Source organism: Phalacrocorax carbo, chromosome 10 (assembly GCF_963921805.1).
Source record: "Phalacrocorax carbo chromosome 10, bPhaCar2.1, whole genome shotgun sequence".
In the NCBI taxonomy this organism is placed as follows: domain Eukaryota; kingdom Metazoa; phylum Chordata; class Aves; order Suliformes; family Phalacrocoracidae; genus Phalacrocorax; species Phalacrocorax carbo.
Genome location: NC_087522.1, coordinates 17,329,049 through 17,347,493, shown reverse-complemented (window position 1 = coordinate 17,347,493; position 18,445 = coordinate 17,329,049). Strand labels below are relative to the sequence as shown.

At 42.8% G+C, this 18,445-nt stretch overlaps 1 protein-coding gene across 8 annotated transcripts in view; it reads left to right on the top strand.

Annotated features, from left to right (window-relative positions):
• The first annotated feature begins 354 nt into the window (after window positions 1–354).
• Window positions 355–18,445, top strand: part of CREBBP (CREB binding protein) — a 95,486-nt gene continuing 77,395 nt past the window's right edge. For 6 of the 8 annotated variants that reach the window (XM_064462065.1, XM_064462067.1, XM_064462064.1 and 3 more), the window contains exons 1-2: window positions 355–812; window positions 15,301–16,013. In XM_064462065.1, the coding sequence (XP_064318135.1) occupies window positions 728–812; window positions 15,301–16,013 (798 nt within the window). In that variant the 5' untranslated portion in view covers window positions 355–727. The remainder of the gene's footprint in view (window positions 813–15,300; window positions 16,014–18,445) is intronic. The other 2 variants (XM_064462068.1, XM_064462070.1) reach the window with 2 other exon arrangements.

The window sequence follows — 18,445 nt, the reverse complement described above, 5'->3', positions numbered from 1 at the left end:
GGGGCAAGCGGGGCAGAGCCGGCCGAAGCCAACCCAACGCCGCCGCCGGGACCGGGAGCCGCGGCCGCCGCCGCGCCGCGCTCATTGTTTTGGGGCGGTTTTTGGGTGTTTTCGGGTTTTTTTCCGGTTTTTTTTTCTATTTTTCTCCCCCCTCCCTCTCCTCCCTCCTTCTTTTTCCATACCTCCCCCCCCCCCCCCATAATACCTCGGCCGCGGTTCGGCCGCGGGCGGGGGCGGCGGGCGGGGGCCGCCGCGGAGCCGGGGCGAACCCCCCGGCGCGGAGGGGAGGGGACGGGGCGAGGTGGAGGGGACGGGGTGTGTGTGTGCGGTGAGTGTGTGTGCCGGTGGGGGGGGGGCGCTATGCTCCCCGAGTGACTGACTGAGCCGCCATCCGGGCACCTCCTCGGCGGCGGCGGCGGCCGGGCGGGGGGAAGAGGCCGGGAGGAGCGAGGCCGGCAGGGAGGGGGCGCTGGGCTCTTCCCCACCCCGCCCCGAACCCTCCTCCCCTGCGGCCTGCTGCGGCGGCGGCGGCGGCGGCCCGGCCCGGGTATGGGGGAACGGGGGCCGCCGCCGGTCGGGCACTGAGCGGCGCTGTTGCTCGACGGTGGGTTCCCCTTCGGAGGAACGGGGAGAGAGAACGAGCTTCACCCCCCCCCTTCCTCCGGCTCCCCGCTCTTCAACGATTACCGGCTCGGCGGCCTCTCCTTGGACGGCCCAGCCGGCTACCATGGCGGAGAACTTACTCGACGGGCCGCCCAACCCTAAGCGAGCCAAGCTCAACTCGCCGGGCTTCTCCGCCAGTGATAGCACAGGTAAGGCCTGCGGGGCGGGGCGGGAGGGCCTCAGCGACGGTTCCCCGTCCCCTTCTCCCCCCCCCCCGTCCCCTCCCGTTCCGGCGGGCGAAAGCTCGCCGGGGGGGTGGGGGGAGCGGGCGGGGAACCGCCCGGCCTTCCCCGGTTGCCGGCGGGGGTGGGAACCGGCCTGGCGAGGTGCCGGCGAAGGGGGGAATATCCCCTCCCGTAGCGGTTGGGCCTCCCCGAGTCGAAGTTACCGGGCGGGACCCGTACGCCAAGTACCGTCCCGGCTATAAATAGCGGTTGGTTAAAAACGGGTAAGGCTTTCTGAGTTGAATTTTTCCCTCCCCATCCATCGTCGGCCACCGCTTCGTTTTAATGGTGAAGGGATGGAGGGATCCGCCTCGGTCTGGATGCTGGGGGTGACCAGGTGAGCGGGGTGCGGGCAGGGAAGGAGGAGAACCCCTGCTTCTGGAGGGGGCAGTTGGGGTTTCTCTCTCATCTCCTTAAAACCCGTGTATCGCCCACAACTACAAGCCCTACGCTTGTAGCCTTTCTCTGCCCGTCTGTGCGACACACGATGGAATAAAAACTTACTGATAGCGTATTAATATTTTTCTTATCCCCTCATTTGCGACCCTGGTTTAAGGCGCTCGGCTCGACATGTTCTGAGCACTTTTCCTTTAAAAAATCTGAATAATTTGCAGATAATAATTTAAGTTGTGGGGTTGCTTGCGTGATTAAATGCCCAGCAGGCTGGCAGTCGCCGCGACTTGCCTATATGTCGTGTAGTGTCTTCGACATGGGTTGTGGTTTTTTTCAGTTGTAGTGGGTTTGTAGGTAATAAAACACATACAAATTTTTCATCTCCATCAAGTACGTGCCCATTGTAAATATGCACATGTGTGCGTAAGAGCATGGGTGCATGTACTGACGTCTTTCAGTGTTCTGTTTTAATCACTGAAACAGTGGTTTTATAGGGACAAGTGGTGTGTTGGACTTGCAGCGCTGTTTTCTGAGATTAATGAATCTCGTTGAAGGGACAGTGATAAGTTAATCATGCTACTCCTGCTGTGCTTATATAGACTGAAAAAAATATTGCTATAATTGAACTGATAAATTCTGTGGGGTTTTTAGGTTTGCTTACTCTATGTTTGGCAATAGCTTATAGATACTTCAGTCCTTTTGTGTTTTGTGTTTTGGTGGTTGTTTTTCTTATGGAATCTTCTTCCTTCTCAGCCCACAAATAAATGAAATGTGCCAAAACGAAAACATAACGAGAGTAAGAATGGGCAAAGAATATCTAGGTGAAGTCTTGTGATTGAACTGCCTTAATCCCTTTCGTGAAAGTGACAGAACATCATATGGAAGGCTGATATGCAAGTTGCTACAAAATGGCACCGCAGTTAACTCAGGGCAAGCACAGTTTTTCTTTAATTTTAGACTCTACTGGTAGCCAGTGAAAGATGTTTGAAGCAGTGTCTTTTTTTCTTTTTTGAAGTTCATTTGGTCTGTTCTGGAATGCTTCAGTCATAATTATGTCCTGTTCAGCAAGTTCTGGTGCGTCTTGGTGAGCTCTGTGCAGTGCTAGATACGTAAACTCCAGCATCCGCATAAAGTTTTGCACAGCTTAGGGGGCCTTTGGTCACCAGGGCTGGCAAACCCCAGGTTGTATTTTGAACAAGTAAGACTGTGTCTGTAGCGTTCTGTTATCGTCCTGGTGTTCATCAGGCAAAAACACATCTTGCTTGAGAGTGCAGGTGTTGTCTGTGCACTTAGAAGTGCTTTTTCAAAAAAAAAAATAAAAAATCTCTTTAGGTTTGTGGCCAGCAGCTAATGCTGCTTGTTGAAAGGTTGCTGAATGTTTCTGTGCATCATAGTGGGCGATACAAATAGTTTGAGTAGCGACTGCTATCAAATACCTGCTCCTGAACCTCAAACAGGTTGCTCTCTTGCACTGAGGCTTAAATGGAAAAGTTGTGTTGCAACCTGGAAAGTTGTCTTTGTGACCAGAGGTGCCTGGGTAGATGAGTTTGAGGCTTGTGCCCTGAATGAGCAGTAAATTGTGTCTTGGATAACTGAATTGTAATTGCAGCCTTAAACCCGCGCTGTTTGATGCTGCGGCTTGCGTGAGTGGGACGTGCTTTGAAAGACATTGCGTTAGGCCTGGTTGTGCAGTTCTGTTGCTGAACAGTCAGGCTCTGATCCTGCAAACGCTTTTAACTGACCGTAGCAGTGCAATGGCAAAGGGTCTGGTGGCAGGCCTGAGTGTTCGGCAGAAAGCAACTGCTCATCCTTGTTTTGCTTTATGCTTTGATGCAATGATGTTAAGCAGCTCCTTTTGTCAGGGTAAATTTTAGCTGCCTTTAATCCTTCTGATAAGAATAGCTCCTCAGCTTGCCAGCACAAAGTTTGTGCGATTAAAATTGGTCTACTTACAGTCTGAGAATATGACCTTTCCTGTTAAACTTACGTGGCTAAATAACTGTGTGGTCTTGGAGAAGGGAGTAGAGATGAAGGGATAACAGGAGTGTATACTGTGACCATCGTTAAGTTTCATGATAGTCCATTTTGCAGTTGCCCTGTTGCTCTTTATAGCAATAAGGAAGGTTACAACTTGTGACTGTTCACTTAGCTTGCCGTTGGTGTGCAGTATTAAGCAAGCTGACTCCTATGGTAAAATATCCATGGAAAATATTTTTCCTTGTCTAGCCAGGTAAGAGTAGTGCTTTTGTGTAATTACCACTTTATTAGGTACATGGTATTTTTCATACCTAAGCGGTTGTCTTTCCTATAAACGTTAGGAGGCATTCTTATTGAGCGTGCTGCAGAATAAACAAGGGACTCAGGAGTTACTACAAAAAGTAGAATTACAGTAACTTTGGTTATGGCAGTGTCCTATTTTACCATCGAGTGTTGTGATTACTTTGTACGTTGCTGGCATTGGTCTTTCAGCATAACATACAGCGAGCTGGCAGCATTCCTGAGTTGGTCTTGGTCTGAGCTCTGCACACGGATTGTAGAAAACATGCCTGAACGGAGCAGGAGCAAAGCTGGCATTCTTCAGGTGCCCCTTCACCGTGGTCCTGCAGGTGGCTTGGTGGTGGTCTGCATTGCATTGCAAGTAACACCTCTCTCTGCTTTTATGTACCCCGCAGCCTTCTACGGGGCCATGCTAGTTCCAGAAATGAAAAGTCATAATCTGGGCCAAAGCAAAGGGTGTCCTTAACTGCATTGTGAGTTAATGAATTCCTAAAGTAGGTGAAGTTGAAAAGAAGGCGAGATGAGCAGCTTCAAAAGTCTATCAGGCCTGGATTTTCACCTCACCTGGCTTTTTTGTGTGTGTGGTTTGGTGGTTGTTGGTTTTTTGTTTGGGTTTTTTGGTTTTATTTTTTTCCCCCTCCACAACTTCAGATCATAAACAGATTAAGCAGTATGGCTCCTCCTGCAAAAGCTGCAGGCTGAGATCTCTGGTAATTCACGTTCTCTTTACGCCCTAGTGTGTTAGCATCGCAGTGCCGGTATTTTAAAATTGGGGAAGGACTGGCCTTGTTGCATGTTCCGTTGTACGTGCTGAGATAAGTAGATCTCTGGCTAACTCCCAGGGAGCTACAGAACTTTGCAGAAGGGAGTTTGTGTTGATACACAGCCTGATTTGATCTTATTCTCCTGCCAAAAACCAGATAGGTGTCTTTTGGTTTTTAGTTTTTAGTTTTGAAAGAGGTGGACTACCTTTAAAATAAAGTAGCTTAAGGAGAGACAGCGAGGCTTTCTAAGCTAGCGTTCACATACATAGCTGAGACTTCAAATGTGCTGACGTATCAGTGATCTAAAGCCAGATTTTGTTTGTGTGCGTGAAGGCATTAGTATATATGTGGTTGAAAAGTTTAATGGAAGCCTGTTCAGTCGGTCTGCTCTTGTTTTACATGATATGTGGAAAACTTGAGCGTCGTTTGTGCACTGGGACAGTGAGAATCACTTTTATACATGTGGAATAAGAAAAAAGGATAAATTCATTAAGTGAACAGACTAGGATTTATAAGCAGAAAATCGGGAAGAAATGCTTCTGAAAAGACGAAGGTGAAGAAGTACACATAGTTGTAATTGTTTCATGTGAAGGTCCTTGATTTTGGCGTACTTGCACCGTAACTAGTTGGGATGGGAAAAAAAATGCAGTGTGATATTTCCTGGCTATATTGTTTCTGAAGGTTTAATATACATGCAGTGATTGGGGGTGGTGGGTAGGAGATGATGATGCCAAGCAAAAATGTTTACTTGGATCTGTGTTAAGTTTGATACAAGCTGATTTTAGTTGGTGGGTTGTGTGTTTGTGGGTTTTTTTGCGCACCTTAAGTGACTGACCTGCATAACTTTATGTCTGTGGTTGTAATCTGGGGCAGGAGATTTGTAAGATCAGAAATTGGCTCCTTTTTTGAGAGTCTAGCACAGCTCATTCTTACCAGTTCATGAAGCATTGCTGATAGCAGATTACTGTATTCTCGTTGTTTGGGGGGTTTTATAGATTTTTTTTTTTTTTTTTTTTTTCCCCAAGGAGTTTGACACTAACACCCGTGTGAGATAAAAAGTTTAGCAGATGATCTGCAGGCCTGATTTTATGTGACCATCCTCAGTCCTACAGTCGGGCCCCTTCCTTTTTTTCTAAATACATACTTTGAGTGATAATTGCATATGTACTTGGGAGTTTATCAAATTGATCTCATCCACTCCTCGACTTAAAATTGACACGGTAAATGCTGTCTTGTGCTGTGGCATAGAGCTTCTGGAGAAACCAATAGCAGGCAGGAATAAAGGCTGTGCTCGGGGGGGGTCAGTCTTTGTTGTACCCCAGAGATCTCTTGATAGCTTGTGAAATGATTCCCAGTTTTCTGTTGCAGATTATTCATTTTCTATTCTGGCTGAACTGTGCCTTGGAGTCGAAGTCCAGTGCCATTAATTATTTCTACAGCAACATGCTGTGTTTTGCCATTATATCTGCAACTTCATATTAAAAAAACCCACCTATTCTTGGTGTTTATTTTTATTAGAGATTTCGCTCTCTGTTGTTACGTGCTAATAGAGAAGAATGTGAACAAAAATGTCACTATCAGCAAAATATTGCAGGTTAATGGGAAATCGGGGTAGAGGGAGGGGGTGGTTGGAGAAATAGCATTTGAAAAATTCTGGGGTATGTTCTTATACAATGAAAAAGCATGTGGGATAGCTTAGAAACCTGACACTTCCATCCTAATTTCGTTTACACTTTCAAGAATTTTTGCTTTGTAAAACTTCCTTTTAACATATGTTATGTTTTCCATCTGTCTTCTCAGATGTCTAAGACACAGAGAGAATCTAAATCTTTAATTTGGAAAACTCTCTTTAATACAGATGTCTCAACAAATACTATCAAGTATTGTGCAGAACCATAGTGTGAATCAAAAGAATACTGAAACTTCTGTTATCACTGGTAATTCGTAATCGTAACTCAGAATCTAAATCTCTTAACATCTACTCTTCAAAAGCTTCACTTCATCTTGCCTTTCCTCTTATTCGCCACTGTTGACAAATAAGGATCTTAGTTGGAACATTTGATAAATACCATATCTTTGATTTGCAATAACTTTTTGTGTGTATATATTTTTACTTCTATAAATCTGTAAAATAATGTCCTGCTTCTCTGAGAGTCATCTTTAATGCTGTGGGAACTTCCTCAGGAAGACAGCATTGTCAGAACAACTTGCCCTTTCTAGTTGATGTGCCTCCCAATCTCACAGGTAGACATTATTTCATTGCTGCTCTTGGATGTCTCCAAAGCAGATGTTGGAGCTAGCTGCTTTCTGTTTCCCAGTGGGAGGAGAAAATAGAATATTAGATTCCAACCCCTGTCCATGTGTGTCACACCTGAAGAGCATGAGCTTCTCTCTCACTCTGCCCGTCTTTACCACTGCCGGTACTTTGATAGTTGTTTCAGTGGGTGGTGTTGATGACAGTTTCTGTGTCATCTCCTGTATAGTTTTGTCTAATGGAGCAAAGAAATGTGGAAATTACCAAGAGACTTGAATTCAGTAAGTACTGAACGTAAATCTGTTTTGTAGTAGCTGTGAAGTTTTTTCCTAAGGTTAGTAAACTCCTTTAAGGGAAGTATTAATGAGAATGATTCAGAACAGCCTCATCTCACTGAAATTAATGCTTTAAAGTAAAATAGATTTGTGAGGGCATTGGGGTTTCTGTATTCAGTCAGTAATGGTTGGAAGCTTTTTCAGAGTGAAATATAGAAATATCATTAGTTTTAAGCACGTCATCTATTGCTTCCTTATGCATATTTGGTTTATTTTGTGTTCTTGCACAGCTGAATTTGAGATGCCATGCAAATGACCCTTCACCTATAATTTGGGATCAGAAATAGGGAGGGAAAAGTGTCATTAAAACAAAGAGAGCGGAAACACACTTCTTGCAGCTATTATACATCTTAAAGGAGACATGGAACTGTTCCCTAGTAAATCTTGTGTAACCCTTATTTGTTTCATAATATCACTTCAAGTACATATTAATCGTTGCTGTTTTAGTCTTCGCAGAATAGGCCTGTTCTGTCCTTCTGTTACAGAAGGTTCATAAAGGTGGGAACTCTCAGAGAAGGACTTGTGTAGCTGAAAGGAGTGTTTCAAGCAGCCTGAGCTAGACAGGAATGCTGAGCAGCACAGAGTTCTCACCACTGATGCTGTCAGTTGTTGTGGGGAGGATGGAAGACTGAACAATTTAAAATTTGAAACACCTTGTGTTGATTGTGTATTTAGTAAGAAGTCTGTGGCCAGAGAACATCACAGCTAAAGTTTGTTTGTCAAGATAATTCACGTCTTTGTATACTATCTGCTGATTTTTCTTTCTAGATGTATAGTGAGGGTGGCACAGCCTAAATGTGAAGCAGTGGATCTATTGGTTGTGTGAGCTGACTGAGAGAGTTTGCATGCAAACACTCTATTTTGGTACAGACCGTGCATTTCATGCTGCCTTAAGCAAGTGCCCACTATTAATTACTGCATTCTCAGGTAATTCCTCTTTAAAGGGTCATCCCAAACTTAAATGTTTTGTCAGCCATTAAAATAAGGCAAAAGAAAAGATGTGTGCATTTGTGATAGGATGAGAAGGAGGTCTTACTTCCATTAATGTGCTCCAAGAACCCTAAAATATTTAATCTTCATCGGGATGATCTTGTGAATGAGAAGCTGATGCTACCAGTACGGTGGTCTCCCAGTCTAGGAGGCAAGCAATCTGCTGATTTTTCCTTCTGGCCACATTTCCACTCTTATGGCAAAGAAAATTACTGAAGCTCTTTGGTCAACAAGCAAGTGTAGCCTGATTGCCATGTGCAATGTGACAAGAGTCATGTCTGTGTTGCTGATGCTACTGGGTAGGATTTAAAGTTACTCACAAGAGCAGACACAGCAAAAGTGTCAAAATAGCGAAGACACCTTGGGAAACAATTAAGAGGAAGAATGGTTATGGAGAGGCTCTGTAGGACCAGAGGAAAGCAAAGTCAATCCATCATTTGCCATCTGATGCTTCCAAGAACAGACCAGAGTGAGCACTCTTGTTGAGCTGCTTCTGCCATGTGGTTTCAGGGTTATTTTAGTTTTATTCCCCTCTAGCATTTGGGAAGAGATGAGAGACGAGCTTCTTAACTGAATGCTTTTTACATATTTGTTTCTGTATATTAACTTTGGTACCAGGTGCATTTAATGTGCCCTTATATATGACTTTGTAATAGTGGAACATTCAAGTAATCTGTGATTTCTTTTTAATTTTTTTTTTCTGATGGAAGGGTAGTAGAAGTAGATCTGAAAACAAGGATTATTCCTGAAAGAAGCTAGTAGCTTAGGTTTTTCTGGACCTTCAGCATAGATTGTATTTTTGTTATGAGCACATTAAAAGAGATGGTGAAGACAATTTGGATAACTACAGCAGAGAGCAACTTGAGGTTATGACATTGCGATACACAATGTGCAAATGGAAGGAGAGGCTAGGAACTAAAGTCGGTGTAATCAAGGAAGGATCTCGGTTGGTGCCGGTCTCCTTTCAGGGAGGTGAGAAGGAAGCTGGGGGCAGAACAGTTGGTCTTTCCAGTATCAGGTAGTAGTTCTTATTGCACACATTAGTTGTGGTATAGGGGATATAGAAATTTGCATTTGCCCCATCCTGGCTTGTATGTCTGCTGTTTGGGCTGGTGTCAGGAATGTTTTTAAAACTGAGTCAATAATACTGGTACAATTGCAGTAGAGGTTAGAAGGGAACTTATTCTTTTTCCTTAGCTTCCTGATTTGTTTGCTCTGTGTAATGAGCTTCAGTTTTGAAAAGTCACTTAGTTGCTGAAGTCTTACAAAAATGGATTGGGGGAGATTTTAAGAGCTTGAAGCTACTTCAGTTTAAGATTAACTAGATTCTAAGCTGATAGTGTCCCTTCTGGTCTTTGGGATGCACAAAACGGATCTAATTTAATTGATTTCGGGAGCTGTGTTGCTGCTTAGTTGCATATCTCTACTCTAAAAAGTATTAATCTTATGGAGAATCATGCTTTGCCTAAAGTCAAGCTGCAAAGGAAGTGTGGTAGAACAAATGCCTCCTCCTCAATCTCCCTGTCCCTAAAATCCCAGCTACTGGAAAGCAAGAGAAGGCAAGTGTTACACCCACTTTCAAGTAAGGCTAAAAGGACAATACAGGCAACTAGTGACAGCTCGGCTTCCCCTCCGTCACTGGGAAGATCATGGAGGAGCTGGAGTGAATTTAGTGAGGGGCTACTGTGAGTCTGTAAGCAAGAGAGCGCTATGATAATTCGTCTAAGGAGTTTCCAAGAGGCAAGTACCTAGAATGTCTGAAGGTGAGGCTTGTTTCTGTGTATTGATATATTTGAATTTTGACTGGACCAGTGACTTAGGAACGAGTAAACCAGACTGTGTTTCTTTCTCATCCCAAATGCAAGTAGTTCAAAAGATCAGGCAGAAAGAAATTTAGTTAAATATCCAAATCTTTTGTTATGCAAGCCATAACTTGCTGGGACTCATCCAGATGCCTGCTATTGGATCCCTCATTTACCCCTCGCCCTCCTCCAGCCAGCCTTTAGGGTCTCCTTGGCCCAACCAGTCCCTCATTGCTGTATTTCTCTACCTAGTTGTTAAATGTCACGTTCTGAAAAACTGATACTCTTCTGAAAGTCAAGGTTAGATGAATGTCCCTTTGCAATCTTTCTGTCTCTCTTCTTAGGTTAAGATGCTAATGTAAAGTTTCCTTACTGATTTTTTTTCCTATGAATGCATTGTTCAATTGCTCTAAAATATTAAATGTGCTAATTGTCTTTTATGAAACAATAAATTAGAGAATCCTCAAACCTCAAAAGGAGGTTGAAGTGGATGTGGTAATTGCTGACTGCATCAAACAGTATGGCTATTGAGTTGAGTTACCTGACATTGAGTTGTAGGGAATAGCTGGAGCTCTGAACTGTTGAGGCTTTGTCTGCTGGGGTCTGGCATGATTGAAAGGAGCCTTACAAAACAAAATTGGGCTCACTGAAATGTAACAGCTATGTTGGCATGAAAGAAAGGCACGGTGAAAATACTGCTTGTGTACTGGGACTGCAGTGTGACTTCAGCGTCTGCTCTCTGAACAGGCAGTCAGGGCTTGGGACATGAAGACTCCCAATCACATTTCAAGTGGAGATTAGACTGTTGAAAAATGAAACTCAATTTGACAGTTCTTCACCTCCTTGCTCTGTCATATGTTTGAGATAATACATCACATGAAGAAATACCTTAGTATGTTTGTCACCTTTCCAGGCTGAGCTAAAAGGGGGGAAAATGGTGACATTGAAAAAAGTTAATTGAATATATATATTAAGAAAGAGTCTCCTGATAACAGTTGCAAGTAGTCATACAGATGAAAGTGTTCTGCCTGAGAATGCAGCACGGGTTTTTTTTTTGTTTGTTTTTGGGTTGTTTTTTTTTTCTTCTTCTGAGAAGGCCTGGGAGGAAACAGAACATCTTTTTTTTTTTTTTTTTATTCTGATTGCTGAAAGTGTCCAGGAAGGCAGAAACCTGTGACATTTAAGCTCATAAAACTGACATTACAAGAGAGTGTGTCTGAAGTGTGGTTATCTTCTATGTGTGAAAATAGCTGCTCAACGCAAAATTCTCAAATTGGAAAAGGAGCCCTTTGGAAAGAGTAGGGGTGTTGTAGTTGCCTAGTCCTTCTCCAAAACTTCTGAAATGTTATCTTTGTTTTTTGGCTTTCTTCTCCTAAGAGAGCATTTGGTTTTATGTCACAGAGGTAATGCAAGGTGTGAAGTTTAGGATCAGAAGCATTGTCTGAGAAACAAGACGCTATGAGGTGGGTCTCTGCAGCCTTAGTGAGCGCTACTGCTTCCTGAGCACTGAAATCAGATGTATGTGCCTTATTAAGGGAATCTATCCTCTTTTAAAATAAAGACCCCTTTTTCTGTTCTGTTGCATAGAATCATGGAAATATTTAGGTTGGAAAAGACCTTTCAGATCAAGTCCAACCATTAACCCAGCACTGCCAAGTCCACCACTAAACCATGTCCTTAAGTGCCACATCTACATGTCTTTTAAATACTTCCAGAGATGGTGACTCAACCACTTCCTTGGGCAGCCTGTTCCAATGCTCAATAACCCTTTGAGTGAAAATATTTTTCCTAATATGCTATCTAAACCTCACCTGGTGCAACTTGAGGCCATTTCCTCTCATCCTATCACTTATTACTTTGGGAGAAGAGACTGACACCCACCTCACTACAACCTCCTTTCAGGTAGCTGTAGAGAGCGAGAAGGTCTCCTCTCAGCCTCCTCTTCTCCAGGTTAAACACCCCCAGCTCTCTCAGCCACTTGTTCCTCATCAGGCTTGTTCTCCAGACCCTTCCCCAGCTTCATTGCCCTTCTCTGGACATGCTCCAGCAACTCAATGTCATCTTGTACTGAGGGGCCCAAAACTGAACCCAGGATTTGAGGTGCGGCCTCACCAGTGCTGAGTACCCTCTGGGCTCAGCCATCAGCCAGTTTTTTACCCAGCAAAGAGTACACCTGTCCAAGGTAGGCAGGCATGCTAGGTAAGCAGCAGGTTTGAGAGATGGAGCAGGTACAAAGCTCAGTAATTGGAGTGGGATTCCTCAGTGTAGGTATTTTTTTAGCATTGATTCAGATAACTGTACGTAAAGGGAAAGGCGTCTTTTTTTTTTTTCAGTTTGATTTGGTTAGGCTCTTGGTGGCTGCCGTTGACTTTGAGAAAGAGTTGGAGCGTTGAGAGTGGGATCAGTTATGTTGTTCTCATAAGAATGAGGGGACTGAGGTTACTTTTCATTTTGCTACCAGTAGAAATGGGCCGTATTCTTATTATAGCAGATTTTTATATGTGTATAAATATATTATTTTTATGACTGCTAAGACAATCTCTTATCTTTATGGATTTGTTGCAGACATGCTCAAGTATACTTCTGTTTTCTGTTGTATTTTATAACAGTTGTAAAATGTGCTTTGTGTTGATGTTTTCAATGTACATGATTCTGATTAAAATATAAAAGCAGGAAGATTAATCATTGCCTGAACATTTGAATACTCACTGAATTTTTACACAGCTGCTATGCTAAGCGGTTTACCTGTTCTTTATTTTCCTGCTGGCAGAGCTGTAAACTTCCCATGCCTAACCTTAATGTATAGCCTTCTTACAGGAGCTTGAGTGGTAGATTATTTTAGGCTTTAAGAGGCAGTATTCCCAAATGCTTTCCTCACTCTTTGTAAACTGCAAAAACAGTTCCAATCCTTGGCTCTGGCAAGACTGTTAAGAGTCCAGCCAGCAAGACAAAAAAAAAAATAAATCGAGCACTTAAACTCTGATACCCCTTTTTGAAATACAACTGGAAAAAACTACTCTTTTTTTTTTTTTTAAGCTACAGCAACATCTTCCCCCTCCACGTTTTGTCAGTTCTTCTCTGCCCTGGCCCCACATGTGCACGTACACACACAAATACCTTTTTTTTTTTTATTGACATATTAACAATTTGAGTGCAGAAGCTTGGAAGAACACTGTTCATGAGACTTACAAAAGTTGTCTGAACAAGCGCTGTAAACCCTGAAGGTCCCAGTGAGCCGGGGTGACAAGAGCAGTTTAACAAAGGCGAAGCTTCAGCCATGGACCCTGTGTCACCACCCTTTGTGATGCGAGGCAGATGGCTTTGGTTGTGCTCCAGGCTGCCGCCGCCGCCACCGTCTGTGGCAGAGCCTGCCGGTGCGCCAGGAGAAGGGCCGCGCTGCGGGGACCCGGAACTGGGGACTCGCTTCTGGCCAAACGGGGCTTGGTGCCGAAAACGGGATGGGGCTTTCACCCGAGAAGGGGCTTAGAGATGGTTGGGAGGTTAAAAATAGGGACGTCTTGGAAGAAGGAAAGTAGAACCAAAATGTACAGGAAGAGACACAAATTGCAGTATAGTGAGTGTCAAGCGGTTGTGTGGGAAGGAGGAGAGATGAAGCAATCACCAAAAGGCATGTAGTTGTAGCTAGACAGGGAGTTTCTATAAAAGACAAGCTGAAAAGGTGAACTAAAAAACTGAAGGGAAAGGCAAGAAGTAAGAGACAAATTAAAAATACTTTAATGAACCTAGCTTAACGAAAATACTATTTTGTTGCTTCCCTGCTTGAAAGGGAAGAGGAGGTCTGTTCCTGAGCTGTGGCATATTTTGTCGTGGCTAACATCATGCAACCGTGGTAGGTAATGATGGCAAAATGTAGGCCCCCAAGAGGACGTGCTACTGCGACTGCCTCAAAACAGGCAGAATTTGATGTTTTTGTGCATATTTACTGACACTGTTTATAAAATTCACTGGTCATTACAACACGTGTAAAAGTGTTTATTCCTTTTCCTTCTGTTAAGCTGAATTGAGAATTCCAATGCTGATGAAATGCATTGTATTTAAATCTACTGAAACGGGTTGATAATTACTTTGTGATACAGGTTAAGTGTTGTTTGGCTTTTGTTTCTTTTTAATGTAGTCAGCGTGGTCCAGGCTGTTGCTTGCTGTATGATGTTATGCCATTCTTGCAACCTGAGTCTTGAACCAACTTTTTGTGGCTGAAGAGTGAATTAAGCTTTAAAACAGGGAGGCTTTTGGGATGCCCTTCTTCAGAAAACAACTTTTGTTTGCTCTAATCTGGAAAAAATTTGGTTTGTCTATTGCTCACTGAGAGACTAGGGTTTTTCAGGGCTGGCTTGGGGGAGGGGGAGCAAAATAAAGTTTTCGCACATTTGTGTTACATTGCAGTAAAAATGGTTGGTTTAGATCATGTCCTTGGACTGGAAAACTTTTGCGAGCTATGCTGCATGTTTGAGCAGCTGCTCTGATGAATTGAGGCTAGTCTGCTTAAATTTTGTTAACACTGCTGTATGTATTTGTCCTTATGTCTTCAAGTATAACTTTTGTTTTCACATGGAAGGACCTGTATATAGTCAAGTAACTTTCTGGTTTTAGTTACATAGCAACATAGCATACATTGTTACACAGACATCACTTTCCATGTGCAATAAAACATTTTTGTGAACCTGAGCTGCTCCTTTAAAAATAAAGTAGCCAAAAAGCCCACAAGAAACCCCACTGCTTTTTATCAGTTTGGATGTTACAGCCAGGCAGAGGAGTTCCTTCAAGTGGCTTAATGAAGATTTGATTGTTTTATTTTGCTTATCTGGAGAGTTTGTGGATTACTTCTGTCAATATTAGACGTGATAAATGAAGGCTGGGCACTTAAAGAGCAATTTGAAATACTTGAGCTGTTCAGGGACCAAGAAGTGACTTGATTCAAGAGGCATTATGTAGAAAAAATGCTGAGTGCCGTTCAGGATCTTCTGAGGTAGTGGGTCATGATACAAATCAATGACTAGAAACTGATACTGAACATAGTTATATGTAAGACTGGGATCAAACTACCAAAGTGGCTGTCTTTTGATCAAGCTTCGAAGCCGCGCTGGAAGATATGCTTTGGCCATATGCAAAGATAAATTACAAAGTTGAGGTAGGATTGCTGGGTGAAATGGCCTGGGATTACATAGGAGGTTGGAGAAGGGATGTAATTGCTCTTTTGGGAGAAGAAATCAATAGGAAAAAATCTCTTGATGTTTCTGCTGCCTTCTTTTAGCCAAAACGAGAAATTTAGGAGTTAGGTTAGATCATTGTGTTCATGCCATCTTACTTCCTTAAGCTTGGTACAACATTATGTCAAAAGTCTTGCGAAAAGACTACTTACTGGCCAGTGCCAGTGTGTCTCAGTGACTGTGCTTTCTGAAAGACTCTGGAGTTCATGTCACGGGGACCCTCACTTGCTTTTTGACAATATTGAGTCTTGGGTAAAGAAGTGCCTTAATGCATGTCGTTATTTATGACTGGTACAAAACAGTGTAGGTGAATATTTCAGTTGCTTGTTTGTCATGTTTTTCTCACCTGTGTTTCTGTTTTAACTTCTAGATTTTGGATCTTTGTTTGACTTGGAAAATGATCTTCCTGATGAGCTGATCCCCAATGGCGAGTTGGGCCTTTTAAACAGCAGTGGGAACCTTGTTCCAGATGCCGCTTCCAAACACAAACAACTTTCTGAACTTCTAAGGGGAGGCAGCGGCTCTTCCTTAAACCCAGGAATTGGAAATGTGAACTCAAATAGCCCTGTCCAGCAGGGAGTTGGTAGTCAAGTTCAAGGGCAGCCAAACAGTGCTAATATCGGTAATCTGGGTGCTATGGGTAAGAGCCCTTTAAACCAGGGAGACTCTTCTGCTTCGGGCCTGGCAAAGCAAGCAGCCAGCACCTCTGGACCTACCACACCTGCATCACAAACTCTGAACTCTCAAGCACAAAAACAAGTGGGGATGGTGACAAGCAGCCCTGCAACATCACAGACTGGACCTGGGATATGTATGAATACTAATTTCAGTCAGACACACCAGAACCTTCTCAACAGTAATTCTGGTCACAGTTTAATGAATCAGCCTCAGCAAGGACAAGGGCAGGTAATGAATGGATCTCTTGGGGCAGCTGGAAGAGGAAGGGGAGCAGGAATGCAATATTCTGCCCCTGCCATGCAGGGGAATGCAGGCAGTGTGCTGGCAGAGACTTTAACCCAAGTGTCTCCACAGATGGCTGGTCACACTGGACTGAACACAGCACAGACAGGAGCAATGACTAAAGTATGTACATATAGTTTAATATATTCTGTTTATTGCATTTGTTTTATTTTTATACAGGTGTTTAGAAAACGTAGCAGATTCTTCTCTGGAACAGAACTCAAGAATGTACTTTCTTGAGTCTGTAGTTACTGGTTTTGGTCACCAGTGATATGATGAAAGCAAGATAATTGAAACAGTATTTCTCATGTAATCAGAAATGAAAGGACTCATTGAAAAAGACATCCTTAATGTTAAAAGTTGGATAGTATCTTAGCGGGGTGAAACAGAAGAGAGGAGTGTAATCCTGCAAAAAGGAAGGTGATTAATTCTGTGCAGGATCTCAGTTTAGCTGCCAGACAGCAGTATCTTCTAAAACAAGATGAAAACTGCTAAGAGAAATATTTCTAGACTGAAGGGAGAGGTGTAGCAATTGGTCCTCTTGTCAAGGACCACTGTCAACAGCTGTGCAGTGAATGTTTTTCACATACAGAGGAACTGACCTGAAAACATTTAAATTTCACTTAGATTGCCAGCCTAATGCAAGCTCTGCAAAAGGGAAGGGCAGTGTCTGGGAAAGAAGTCTTAACTTGGTGGCTACTGCAGATTTGGACAGGGAATATGTACGCCTCGAAGTATCTACAGTCATGGGGCACTGCTCTGGTCCCTGCTTGATATAGTCATTGCTTTTTAGTTCTTCATTTTCCCGGTGTGAGCTTAGAGAAGTGTTACCATTGCTGCTCATCCTGTCTTTCAGTTGGCCAGCAGTATGCCTCATCTCATGTGTGTTGCTTGTTCCAGTTCCTTCCTGAAACTTGGATGGCAAATCCATCCTCTTCTGATACATAGGAAAATATAATTTAAACTCTGGTATTTTATCTACTCCTACATCACTTGTCATTATCATTGTAGTCTAATAATGTATAAGTATCAATTCATTAATATGTTAGGAATCATGGAAAAAATTGCCTGACAATGGAAGAAATCATGTTCTCTGAAGAAATACTGACATAATTGTGGAGTACTGTATAGTTAATTTTAATTTTGAAAGTAAAGATATAAAAAGCATTCTCTTGGCACTCAAGGAGATCCCTTTGCTTAAGGAAGAGATGCTTGCTGTCTGAGTGAAGGTCATGTGAAAGTGGATATAGCTGTCTCCAGCCTCTGAATCAGCTAATTGGTTGTATGGAGGGGTTTGGTCTGCACAGAAAGAAATTCAGCTTACCTTTCCTGTGTTTTTCTTTGAAATCTGTGGGAAAGTGACAAATTCTAATTATCTCGCTTATTTCTATAAACTTAATGTTACCTAAGTTCTTAGGAGTAGATTTTTCCAAGTCACTGTGCAGTTATGTGATGAAACTACTGATTCCTTTAAAGTGAACTAACTCAAGTAGAATTACCATAAAGCAAAGGGACTTGTCTAAGGTCTTCATCTGATGGAGTATGTGTGAACCTGGTGGGGGGAGGTTCTGTGGTGTCTTGGTTTCTTTTAAACAAGCCCACCCCTGGTAAGGAGTAGGCCAGCACTTGGACAAATTCCATTTTCAAGGACTTCAGTCTTAGCCTGATGCTAGCTGCAGGTGGGATTCACCAGCTTGGGAAGGTGACCTGGGCTTTCTCACTTAGCCTATGTTCATGAAGGAAAAGAAAAGTTAACTTGGACGAGGAGTATGTTGGAAAAGGATAGTGGAAGTGTTCCTGTTATGCAAACCATAAGGTAGTCCTTGTATGCAGCGCTGTGCTCAACACTGGTGATGCATCTCCAAAAGATGAGAGCAAAATTAGTGCTTTCAGAAGTCCGTAGACACAAAGTTGTTTGGAGAAACTGAAAAGGTAGGACTATTTAATGACAGGCTGTAAGTGATAAGATGGTGTTTCTGTGAAGGTGCTAGCACTTAGAGAAAACAATTTTTAAAACTTGGCCAACTTGAAAAAACAGAAAATTTGGTGTTTTCCAAGGCTCTATCTCACGTTGACCAAGATGAAGCTTAAAACCATTAAAAGCATGGGGTTTGGGTTGTTTGGGTTTTTTTTTTAGTTTTTCTTGTCTTAATTTTCTCTTAGTAATAGAGCAAGTGAGCTCAATATTTTGTGTTTCCATTTTGGAACAAATTACTCACTCCCTGATTTTTCTCCTGACAAGCAGAAGCATTCTCCATTTTTGCCATTCTCTTTAATAGGCATTTGAGGATTGGTATCCTCTTCTAGTCTCTTCCCACCACAGTTTATTGTCTGAATAGGATTATCAATGGTGATTGTGTGTTAGCTTTTTCTCTTACTGATGCTCCAGTTGTGATGAAAACTTTTAAGAAAAGTAAAGAGTTTGTCTGTTCTTCTGAAACTGAAATTTCTGCTGAAGGACAATGTGGGTTAGTTTCTTTTTTTTTAATCTCCTGATCCTGATGTTTACCACTTAATGTATACAGCTGAAAAGATTTGAAGAGCAGCAATAAAAG